The 12,173-nt window shown below is 66.8% G+C and overlaps 1 protein-coding gene across 1 annotated transcript in view; it reads left to right on the top strand.

Moving 5' to 3' along the window:
• Positions 1-2,108: 2,108 nt before the first annotated feature.
• PLCH2 (phospholipase C eta 2) overlaps positions 2,109-12,173 on the top strand; it is a 69,930-nt gene continuing 59,865 nt past the window's right edge. The window contains exons 1-2 of the mRNA XM_055083818.1: positions 2,109-2,221; positions 3,708-3,868. Of these exons, the coding sequence (XP_054939793.1) occupies positions 3,790-3,868 (79 nt within the window). The 5' untranslated portion in view covers positions 2,109-2,221; positions 3,708-3,789. The remainder of the gene's footprint in view (positions 2,222-3,707; positions 3,869-12,173) is intronic.

Genomic DNA, 12,173 nt, shown 5'->3' with positions numbered 1-12,173 from the left:
CCCTGGGGTTCCGTGGGCCACACTTCGGGAAGCAGTGCTCTGTGGCGTGGTCTCGGTCGTCTGCCCCCTTCTGATCTCTGCTTTCTTTGCTCGGCACTGTGCTCTCAAGACGCATCTCTCTCCCACGAGACACTCTTTCTTCCTCCTTCTAATGCCGTGTTGTTCCAAGTGTGTGTCCAGCTCCCCGACCTGACAGGGCTGCCCTGGATATCCGCCCACCCCCCCCACAATCCCTTGGGGACTGGAGGGGTTCTTTCTCTGGAGCAGAGCGGCTGGGTCCCAGGCTGCACACACGTGCCCTGGCTGAGTGCTCCCTGCTCTTACCCAGGACTTGCCCTCAACTAAAGCCCTTCCCTCCTGTCCCCGGGCAAGGGTCCTGCTCCATGAAGCCCCCGGACTCAGACGTGTGGCTGCATCACCCAGTCACTCCCGCCTGGCCTCGCGGTCAGGGCTGCTGCCATGTGCGGCCTGGCGGGCCCTGGGTGACAGCCTCTGCGCTGGGCTCTGGCTGGCTTGACCCACTGGAGGGGGGAGGCCAGGCTTGTCGGGGTCCAGCCTCCATTCTCTGCGTCCTCATCCGCTAGGTCCAGGGTGAGGCACAGGGGAGGCTCTGGCAGCAGGTGGCTCCTGGTAGAGGGTCCAGTTCCAGACTCGCAGGCCACAGGGGAGCCCTGACCTGTCGCCCCGTCATCAGGGCTCCTCCACCTTGGACCCCACTCCCAGCCTGGAGGCTGTGCTGGGGTGGCAGGGATGCGGAAATAAGCAGGCTCTGTGTGGGAGGGGGCTTCGGGGGAGGCTTTGGGCAGTGAGGGTCCCACCTGGGGAGGAGACTCTGCAGGCAGCTTTGGGGGAGTGGGGAGGGGGATGGGCACGGCTGGGGTGGGGGCCCTGGGCAGCAGACGGGCCGCCCTTTTGATTCCCAGATACCGTGCCGTGTCAGCCCTTGGGGGCCTCGGGCCAGGTGTCCAGCCCGGGGTGGACACCAGGCGGGACCTGGACAGAGGGTCTAGAAAGGCTGGATGTTAGGGGCCAGGCCCAGTGCAGCCACACCAGCTGGGCTGGGGTTGGTGGGTTGGAATTCTTCTCGTGCCAGCGCCGCCAGGGGAGGATGTGGCGGCTCCACTTCCAGGACGCTGACACAGAAGGCGGGAGGCAAGAGGGAGAGGGTGGCCGGAGGGGGGCTCGTGGTGGCCCCTGGGGCACCCTCACTGCAAGGCCGCTGCCCTGTGGAACATGGTGAGGGGGCACCGCGGGGTTGGGATGGAAGCTGTAGCCAGTGTCCAGGCCGGGAGGCCAGGCCTGAGGGACACCTAGGCCCCCGCAGCGGGCGACGGCAGGGCGGGTGGGCGCTGTGGACTCACCAGGAACTGCTAGATGGCAGCCACTCCATCCCGGGGCCTCGAGGCTGGGCACTGGCCATCGTATGGAGGCGGAGCTGCCCGTCTGGGTGTGGGCGTCGCCCCCTGGGCGCTTGGGCTCGGCCGGGCCACCCTCCGGCCTATCCGGGCCTGTGCCGAGGGTCCTGATTACACGGCCGGCTTCTGAGGGGCAGGAGTCCGGTAAACCTTTCGGCCCTGTGCCCCCCGAGCCGGCCTGGCTCTGAATGATGTCACCGTGACCGCTCACCCGTGGGCAGTAGCCAGTTCCCAGGCCTGAGGCTGGCATCTGGGCCAGGGTCTGAGCAGAGGCTGGAGGCCTGAGAGGGGCGGTGCCCCTCCTTAGCCCGGGGGTCAGCTGCGAGAGGAGGAGGGGCCGAGCTGGGAGGGCCGGGCAGCGCCTCTGACCCTCAGCCCCTCCGCACGGGGGCCAGTGTGGCCGGAAGTGAGGAACGCCGTCAGGGGCCCGGCGGGGCTCGGGGGGCGGGGCGGGGCCGGGCGGCGCGGGGCTCGCGGGCGGCGCGGGGCTCGCGGGCGCCGGTGCCGCCGGGGCCTCAGCTCGCCCACCGCTGACCCCACGGCCCTCCGTGGCCTCGCCTCAGCTCCTGGTGGGTGCTGTGGCCTACTTAGGCTCGACTGTGCCAGCCCAGCCCAAGCCCCACGCCCGGCCCCGCTCTGGCAGACATGTCCGGGCACAGCTCCTGGGCTCCCGCCGCGGCAGGAAGCGCGGGGCCTGCTCGGAGCCCCGGCAGTAGCCGGCTCAGCGGCCGGAGCTGGCGCCGGCCTCTTGGGCTGTGTGGCCAAGGGGCCGTGGTGGTCCAGCCACCTCGGGGGAGCCACCGCAGGTGAGCCCGGGGCCCGGGCGGCGGCGCGGGGGCGCCCAGGAGGGGAGTGGGCCTGTGGAGGGCTGTGCGGGCCCAGCCGGGCTTGGGGGGCAAGTGGGGGGTGCGTGGCATCCCCTCTGCGCTCGTGGGACGTGCAGGACCCCAGGGGACTCCTGGGGGAGCAGGGAGGGGGATGGGCAAGCCTGGGACGGGGGCCCTGGCTGTCGGGCCCTGGGGGGTAGCCGGTTCCGGGTCTGCTGCTGATCTTGGGGAGCCGGGCCAGGTGGAGGGCTTGGGGGCTGAAGCGTGCCAGGGTGAAGGAAGGGCGGACCGCCACGGGGCCCTCCTTTCCGGGTGGCTGGAGAAGGGCCACGAGGTAGGGCAGCTCTGAGAGGCCCTTGGGAGGGGGTGCTGCCCCCCACCCCCGCTGTTTTTCCCACCCGGGCAGAGTGTGGCTCCGGGTGTCTGGGGGCCCGGGTGTCCCGATGCCCATCCGAGGGCCACAGGCCTCCGAAGCTCCGTCCCGGGCACGTCAGAAGTGCTCCAGAGCCCAGCGGCCAGGGCCTCCCATGCTGGCCTCTGTGGTCTCTCTGTGGCCCCCAGGGAGGAGGCTCCGAGGAGGGAGTGGGCACAGAGGAAGTCTCTGGAAGGAGCTGGCCTGGGGGAGCGAGGAGGGGGTTGGTTGGGGAGGAGCTGGAAAGGTGCAGCCGGGGGTCCTGAGCAGAGGCCAGGGTGGGACTGCGCCTCTGTGCAGGCCACGCGGAGGCTGGGCGGGGCCTGTGCCCACGTGGAGGGGGGGGCGGTGGGAGCCCAGCCAGACAGCCCCGGGGCCGACGGCTGCCTGGGAGGCCAGCGTGGCCTCCACCCACTGCCCAGGCCGAGTGGTGGCTGGAAGGGCCTGAGACTGCAGACCTGGGGGTGACAGTGCAGTGGGACCTGAGGGCTGGAGAAAGGGCTGAGGGGCCCACCTGAGCCTTGGGCTCCTCCGGTGGTCGGTGGGGCCCCAGCGTGGCCCAGGGCTGGGCAGTGCATCCAGCACCGTCACAACAGAGGGGGCTGGCCGCTCTCTGTAAAATGACTCCTGTGTTGCCTTTGAAATTTATCAAGCTGTGGAACAAGTCCCAGCACAGAGAATCAACACTTTGGTGATGCAGCCATTGATAAGATCCCCTGCCCTCTGGCTGCACCCCCTCCTCCCGCAAGGCCTCAGTGTCCCGGGTGGGGTCGCCCTCCTGCCAGACTCCCTGCCAGGCTGCCCTGCACCCCCCCTTGGAGGGCTGCTTGTCGGGGGATGGCGGGGGGGCAGTGGAGCTGGGCTGCAATACAGCCTCCTCCTGCACTCCGGCCCAGCACTAACCCGGACGCTGGACAGGCCTCACTCGCCAGCCCCGCTGCCCCTGCCTCTCTGGGAGTGATGAGCGGCAGGCCCAGCCTCCATCCCGGCAGAGGACGCTGGGGCCCTGGGGCAGAGGGGGACCTCAGAGCGGCCTCTCCCTGCCTCCCTCAGATGGCCGGCCCCAGCTGGTGATCCAGGCCAGTCCCACGGCTCAGCTGCCACCCCGCTGCCGAGAGCCTTCGGCCCCTCCACGATGGTGCCCTCACCCGAGGACCCAGGCCCCGATCTGGAGTGCAGACGGCCTTTCCTGAGCACGAACGTTCTGCCTGTGGGTGAGTGAGGCCGCCGGGTAGACGGCGATGCCGTCTGGGCTCAGTTCCCCAGCAGGCGTGACGTCCTGGTCCCACCCAGGGTACAGGGGCCCCGCCTGCTCCTCCAGGATGGGGGGCTGCCGCGGCCTGCCAGGGGTGGGACGTCTCCTGGCGCACGGGGAGAGGCACAAGCAGACTTACTGGGAAGGCAGCTTGGGGGCTGCCAGCTCCCCTGCGGCTCCGCCCGGCCTGGTCAGACCCCTGCGAGCCCTGCGCTGGCTCGGGGGCCCTCAGCCGGTCTCTTGGCTGCGTGTGGCGCCTCCAGGCCTCGGTGTCCTGTGGCCTGTTGGCCGGGACACTTGTGGCCTCTGGAAGCGGGTTGTGTGGGTCGAGGAGCCCGCTCTCTCTCTCTGTCGACTTTAAAAACCATGGGACTATAGTATCCAGACTGGAAAGCGCACAGACCTCAGGGACGCAGCTGGGTGCGGTCACGCGCTCCACCCTCCCGAGTGGGGAGGGGGACGTCCCGCCTGCCCTGGGGCCGCGCCCCCGCCCCCAGCAACCCCCGGCTCACCGTGCTTCTCACGTCCAACACGCGACATTTGTTTGCTGCATCTCGACTCCCAACTTTTGGAATCACACAGGTGCGCAGGTGGACCTGGCCAGGTGCGAGAGCCCCTGCCTGAGGGGAGGGTGGGTGCCTGGCGGTGCCCTGGTTCTCCCCGGGCAGCGCAGGCTCCACGTCCAGCCGGAGAGACCATGCCCACACCGCGGGGTAGACTTACATACCAGGCTGGGCCTGGGCCTGCGGGAGGGGGGGGGGCTTATCCCCCCCCGCCCCGCCCAGGGCACCTGGCTGCTTTCTGCGCGAGAGTCTAGCGCGTTGGGCTGAGTTGGGAGTTGAGGCCGCCGCGATGTGTGCCTACCCGCTACCGGCCCTGGGCCTGCCCTCCCTGGCTCAGGAGCTGCAGGACGAGGGGGGAGCTCGGCGCACCGGGGAGAGGGGATGGGTCGGGCCGGGGGGCAGCCCAGCACACTGGTGGGTGCAGACCTGTCTCTGGCATCTCGGCAGTGTTTCCTTCTCAGGGGTGCGGTTGGGCCGGGTGCCTGGGGACGGTCAGAAGGGCTCTGGGATCTCGCCCGCCTGGAGTGGGAGACCCGGGGGTGCGAATTTCTGGCTGGTTTGCTGGGCCCTCTGCTGAGCGGCAGGTCCACCTCTGGCTGGGGGGCGGGGCGGGCAGGGGGCTCCTTGTGGCGCCTCCTTGGCGGACACAGCCGCTCATGGGGCCCTGACTCAGCTCTCCTGGGACGGTCCCGGGTGAGGGTCTGCGTGGCGCCCGGCTAGCGCCAGGCTTGTGGCCGTGATGACAGGTCTGCACCTCAGTGGGGGGCGTGTGTGCGTGTGTGTGCGCACGTGCTCACATGCAGGAGGCCTGCTCTTCCTGGGCGGCCGAGGCCCCAGGAACGCGCGGTGAAGGCGAAGCGTGTGCACGCCTGTGGGCATGCGTGCTCCCCGTGGGCCCCGAGCCGGCCGCGACTGGTTCCTCCCACATTCCCCGGATGCGCCCGGACAGGACAGGTCTCTTCTGCCTGAGGGGGGTTGTCTGCTCAGAGGCGCTCAGTCCCCTGCCTGGGCTTGGGGCCCTGCTTTTCAGCTCAGTCTGAATGGACGCCAGAGGAAGGGGTAGTCGGAACGGGGGGAGCGGAGGGGAGGGGAGGCTACCGGGCCGCTCCTCTGGGGAGCGGGACGGACGGAGCCTGTAGTTCTGGGCGTGCGGAGGGGCTGTGATGTCGAGGAAGGGGGGCACCGACCCCTCCCCCTGCTCCCCCTCCCCCTGCCCGAGCTCCCTGTCCCCCCCACGCCTGGCTTGCTGATGCTGACGTCAGGCTAGGTCCTCTGCTGGGTGCGGGGCTGAGGGCAGGGCTGGGGGGGATGCCTGATCCGGCCCTGGAGGTCCTTCCAGAAGGCTCCTGAGGCAGCCCCTGTGAGCAAGGGAGGTCTCCCAGCCACGAGGGCGGGGGAGGCCCTTGGGCCGGTGCGTGCTGGAGGCCGCCCGGGGATGGTTGGTCTCCCTGCTGTCAGGAGGCTCCTCCTCGCGTCGGACCGAAGCATGTCCGGGCTCCTCTGCGCCGCAGTGCCTGCCCTGGCTGGAGCCAGCCCTGTCCCCAGACGGCAGGGTGGGCGGGGGGGCCGCCGTCAGAGCGGTGCCCGAGAGGCGTGGGCCCGGGGGCCGCTCTGGAGCCCTGGCTACTTGGGCTCTGGGGCAGGTGGCGCCAGGGACGTTACTCGGGGCCACGTGCGTCCACGGTGCCCACGATGGGGGCGAGCCCTGCTCCAGCCCAGGCAGTGAGTGTGGCTGGTGTTCCCGTGGCGCTGTGGCTCTCATCTCGGCCTTGGGCCCTTGGCCCAGAGCGGAGCCCGTGCGCTCTGGAGAGGAGCCAGCTCCTGCTGGGCCTGGGTGGGCGGACAGCGTGGGGACCAGGCCCACGGGGCAGCGGACGGCCACACCACCACTGCCCCTCTTCTCGCCCCGTTCTCCTGCGTCCCTGGTAACGGGGTTCATTTAGAGCTACTTGATCCCATTCAACAGGCCGAAGGATGGGAGAATGCAAATGAGCTGCCCTGAGGCTATGGATTTGGGGGTGACGTGGGAGGTGCCTGGGGCCTGGGTCTGGCCCCTCACCACACTGGGTCTTACAGCACAGGGACGCCGGACCGTGTGTCTGAGTCTGAGTCCTTATTGGCCTGGGGCTGGAGGGGCTGGGCGGCTGTAGCCTCTGGGCCATGAGGCTAGGGGAGGGGACTCGTGTAAGTCCACACGGCAGGAGTGCAAGCTCTGGGCGCTTCACAGTGTGTTCGGATCCGTTGCTTGACCTGGGACTTCGCGCCAGCTCCATGTTGGCCTCGCCTGTATTTTCTGTCTTCCTGGCTGTGGAAGCAGGACTTGCTCCGAGGAGATGTTTTGGAAAGTACAGAATACACCACCTTCCTTGAGCCCTCGTGTGGGGGGGTTTCTAACAGCTCCACGTTACCAGCTGCGTCTCTCTGTCCCCACAGCCCCCCACCCCCACCCCCACCCACTGCCACAAGCCCGGCCCTGGGGGCTTAGACCTGCTCGGCTCCCTTCTAACCTTGGCGTCTTCTTCTGGAGCCTGCTTTTTTTTTTTTTTTTTTTTGCGGTACGCGGGCTGGTTCTACCATTTACTAACTGCATGACTTTGGGCAATTTACTTAACCCTTATGGATCTTCAGTCTTCTCATCTATAAAATGAGGATACTGATAATATCTACCTCCTAGGCCCACTGTGAAGATGTAAAAATAATCATTGCCTGATACATTGTACTTGCTCCATAAATACTGGCTACATGTCTTTGTTTTTTGGGGTTTTTTTTGTTTTTTTTCTTTGCGGTACGCGGGCCTCTCACCGTGTAGCCTCTCGCATTGCGGAGCACAGGCTCCGGACACGCAGGCTCAGCGGCCACGGCTCACGGGCCCAGCCGCTCCGCGGCACGTGGGATCTTCCCAGACCGGGGCACGAACCCGCGTCCCCTGCATCGGCAGGCGGACTCTCAACCACTGCGCCACCAGGGAAGCCCTGGAGCCTGCATTTTAATGGCCTCCTCACGCTGGTGGACGCAGCCCCTCGGGCATTGCCGAGCATCCAGGAACCTCTTGAGCGCTGGCTGTTATGAATGATGTGGCGGGGCAGACTCGTGCTCGCGTCTTGGTCTGTGCGTCTGGTTGTCTCCTTGGAAGCACGGCGGCCTTGGCATTTGATGTTCACCAAGCTCAGTGGAGCTCCCGCCTTCATCTTCCTGGGCAGCCTTGGTGTCTGGTGCACTCAAGCTGGCCTCCCCCGCTGCTTTTCCAGAATCAGCCCCACCTGCTGAGGGGTCAGAGGCCTTTCCGGAGGAGGCAGGACACGGGGACTCACCTTCAGGGCGATCTGCGCCTGGGAAAAGCGATCACGGCTTCCTGGACAGTAGCAGCTTTGGGCTCCTTCATTCTGGACACCCCTGGGGGCCTCTGGGCAGGGACGCGCTCCCCTTGCGTGGAGGGTCCTAATCCTCACGAATACAGAATGCAGCCTGGTTTGGAAAAGCAGAACCACACCCTGCCTCTGAGTAGATAAAGTCCAAGTTACTAAGTCCGAGTAGTGTGAGTTCCTCTGCTCCCCTCGCGTGCTCTTCCGTGGCCTATTAACTCTCAGTTTGTGCGCAGTTCTAACAGGCAGCCCAGAGGGTCAGCGGCCAATTTGACTCCCCAGTCTTGGAGAGTGTGGTGAGGGTCTTTCTTCCAGGAAACACCCCACCCAGGCAAGCAGAGAAGCACTTGACTGCGGGGTTTCCTAGCCAAGGGGACAGGGGACAGAAGCTTTCTGGTCCTGTCCCCTCTCTGGGATCCAGCAGGCCGCTCTCCCTGGTGCCACATGCACTGATGTTCCTTGTCATCGTGAATCCTGGGCGGGTTGTGTGGATGAAGCCATGAGTTGTTTTGTCCTCGGGCATCTACCCTGGGACTGGGCGCGCAGGGATGCCCTAGCCTCCACATACGGGGGTGGCGTGGGGGGTTCCCCCATGCCCAGAGCTTGCTGCACAGGGGAGATTTCTTCTGAGAAGTGCGGGGCTTGCAGCTCCTAACTATTCGGCATGCGTTAGAACTGGGCTGGGCCCTGGGACAGAGACCTGGCTTTGATGGCAGATGGGCAGGAGGGCCCCAGACCATCCTGCCCAGTCTGCAGGGGAGCAGGCAGCCCAGGGCAGCCTGGGAAGGGGGGACGGACCTCTGGGCTCCACATCAGAGTGTAGGGAAGGGGCTGCTGCAGTTAGAAGCAGGGGATGGAGCTGGGGGCTGGTCCTCAGGACGGCTGGGGCCAGTGGACAGGCTGAAGCTGCAGCTGGGGGCCTGGGGGCCGCTTCCTGCAGGAGGAAACCTGGTCCTGGGCCAGGGGAGCAGGGGGCCCAAGGCACTGGACCTGGGACTCCTCTGAGCTGACCAGTGCTGGGGGCTGGCCCCCAACCGCCCTACCCAGCCAGCCTGGCCGGAGGAAGCCAGCCGGGCCAGCAGCAAGCTTATCAGAAGCTGCTTTGGGTTTGTAAGGTGAGGGATGTTAGGGGTGGCGGGGCCGGGGGGCTCTCTGCAGGGACTGGGGAAGGGGCCCGGGCCCCGACGGGGGTCCCCGGGCGGCAGAACCTCCTGGTGCATGGAGCCTGGGCAGGGCAGCGCTGGGAACAGCCGCTCACCGATGGGGCTTGCGTGGGGGGTGACTCTGCCCTGGCGCTGCTGTGATTTGACAGCGGAGCCTGGGTTTCTGGGGTCTTTGGGGGTCAGGCCCGCTGCTACAGGGAGGCCCAGCCCGGGCCTGGTGTGGCCCAACCTTGGGGGCTCCCGCGGTGCCTGGCGTGAGGCACTGGGAGTCTCCTCTTTGGCCTGGAGGAAGCGAGGGCCCCTCTCCGCCATCTCGCCCGGGGGCAGCAGCTCCCTGAGCTGAGCCACCCGGTGGCCTGCAGGCCCTGGCGCTCGGGAGAGCTGGGGGTGGGGTGACCACGCGGGCTGGGCCGGCTGGCCATTCCCAGTGCCTTGCTGCCCCGCCCCTGCAGACTGGGGCCTGGGGGACACAGGACTGCCCAGGGCACGGCCTCTCCTGAGTCTGGCTGGGTGAGGAGGGGTTGGGGCCAGGAAGGACAGCCCTTGGGTGGGATGTGGGCGAGGCGGGCATGAGGTCCTGCTCGGCCCCTCCCAGGGTTCTGTGCCGGGACTCACCCCGGAGCCCAGAGCCCCTGCCCTCCCTCTGGGCTGGGCAGCCCTGTGGACTGGGGACAGCCAGCCCTCAGCGTGTGCCGGCACAGGGTGCTGGACCGGAGCAGGCCCTGTATGAGGGGCTTCGGGTTCTGCTTTCTTTCAAGCCAGACACGAGGGGTGCACTTGGGCAGCAGCCGGGCATCGCTTGGCCCAGCTCGGCCCCCTCCTCTCTGAGCACGGTCACCCGCCCCAGAGGCTTGAGGTCCACCAGGGTTCACCCCGTTCGCGGTGCCCGGGCCCCACTCCTGGCCCGGTGCACCTTAGACCTCCCAGGCCCAGCTGGACGGTGCTGCCTGAATCTCAGACTCATCAGCATGGGAACTGGACGTCAGCGCCCCCCCAGCCTTCCAGTCTGAGCGGACAGCACCCACCCCCGGAGCCCAAGTCCTGCCCCCCAGTGTCCAGGTCCCCACACTTTCCTCCACCTCTACGGCCCTGCCTGTCTGAGCCACCTGGGTGTCCCGGCCCCGCTGAGGAAGCCCTGCAGCCAGACTGCCTGCTTCCCACAGCCCCCATCTCCACCTCTCCTCTCCCCGCGCCCCCAGCCATCTGTCTTGATGATCTTCTGGACCTGACCCGAGAACGCCTCCTCACTTTGGTCCCTAAGACCCTCTGTGATCTGGCCCCTGCATCCCTTTCCTGCCTCGCCGCCCCCCAGCCCTCTTCCCAGTCCCTCCCATCCGAGGACCCCTCCTGCTGTGCCAGGAAGCCGCCTAGTGTCAGCTGTGACAGTTTTCTTAAACTGGCGAGTTGGTCGTCTCCTGCTGGTCGGTGGGCATTGGCCTCCAGGGTAGGGCTCTTGGGATGGGGGCCCACTGAATTCCTAGCCACCCAGCCGGGCACCCTGGAGACTCACAGAGAGTGTTTGTCAGTGGAGGCAGGAATGACAGAACAAAAAGGTGAATGAATGAATGAATGAACGAACGGAGCCATCACCCAGCAGACGGGCTGGCTGCTGCGTGAGAGCCATAGCTGGTTTATAACAGTGGTGGGTGCAGTAGGCCAGGGGTTTGGGTGTGGGGTGAGAAGAGGGCGCAGGGCCCAGCGTCCCCTGGTCCAGAGGTGCCCTGGGGTGGCCCTGGGGAGGGTCTCTGTGCTCCGGCCACCCCTTCTCTCGTGCTCCCTCCCACTCTCCAAGGCACACCCCCCTCCCCCACGCACGTCCCTCCCTGTCACCCAGGTCCTTCCCTGCTCCCCCCAGGCCAGTGGCCCCCAGCTAGGGGAGAAGGCAGTGGTGGGCACTGAGTGTTGGCGTGGCTGCAGGGAGGGAGCTGTGCTTCTCCATTCTGACCTGCCCCCGCCCAGGGCCACGAGAGGGCACCTCCAGCCACCCCCAGTTTGGGCAGGTCAAGGACTCTGCCCTCCTCCCCGCCCCCCACCGCAGCCCCGGGCCCCTCCTCCCTGGCCCGCTGGCCTCCACATCCACGTTGGCCGTGAGCTGCGGCTGCCGACTCTTTTCTCCCCAGCTGGCCTTGGCTCTTGCGCTGGGAGCAGCCCTCCACACTCCCACCCACCTGCCCACCAGCCCCCCACCCTCCCCGTCCACAGGCACCTCCCCTGCAGGTCCCAGGACGTGAGAGCCCCCGGGGGGTTGCGCACATGGTCTACCTCTTGCACTCAGATGTGGCTGCGCTGCCTGACCCAGGGGTCCAGGCTGGCCTGGGAGAGCTGAGGCTCTTGCCCTGTGGATGGCCGTATCGGACGTGGCCCTGACCAGGCCCCCTCAGTCCTGACCCAGCTCAGGGGCCCCGTCCTCATCCTGCCAGACCCAGATGGAAGGAAATGCCCACCCCTGCCAACGAAAGAGGTCCTTTGGGGGCAGGATATCTGGTCTCGGGGGGCCTGGGGCAGGTGCCTTCCTCTCTCTGCACCTCAGCTTCCCCCTCAAAGGAAAAGGGGGGTCAGGAATGAATGATTCCTAAGGGCTGGCAGTGCCCACAAAGACCTCTGGCCCATCAGACATGCCCCCCAGTCGGCACCACCTTGGTGCAGCAAAGTGCCCTGGGGGCTTGGGGCAGGTGGGCCAGCCCTCCTCCTGTGCCCATGGAGATGCCTGGCGGCCACCCAGGCTAACACTAGCCTGGCCAGGGCTGTCCCGGGTTCCGTATGTAGGAAGCAGGAGACGGGAGAGCTGGATCTGATCCTGCAGGTTGTTTTGAGTTCTGATTGAGAACTAGACGTCTTAAGACCAGCTGCTGGTGAAAACTGAAACACACTTTCTAAATTTAGCGGGTGAGAATTGCACATTCACCCGATTAAGCTTATTGATCTGGCGAGCATGCCCTTATTCTGCTCATGGCACTCACTGTGCCTCTTGCTGCCTCTGTGTGTGTCTCTGGGCCCTGTGTGCTTGCTGGTGACCTCCAGCTGCAGAAAGGTTTCTGAGCCGGGCTCTCGCTGGGGCCACCTGTTACGCCCAGAGCCGGGCAACGCTGCCCATGGGGATGGTCTCTGGGTACAGGGGGCAGCAGGTCAATCTGGCAAGCAGACATGCCCGAGGCTAGCTGCCAGGCTAGCTGGTG

Source organism: Physeter macrocephalus, chromosome 3 (genome assembly GCF_002837175.3).
Source record: "Physeter macrocephalus isolate SW-GA chromosome 3, ASM283717v5, whole genome shotgun sequence".
NCBI classification, from domain to species: domain Eukaryota; kingdom Metazoa; phylum Chordata; class Mammalia; order Artiodactyla; family Physeteridae; genus Physeter; species Physeter macrocephalus.
The sequence above is the reverse complement of the archived record's forward strand: the minus strand, read 5'-3'. Positions and strand labels throughout refer to the sequence as shown.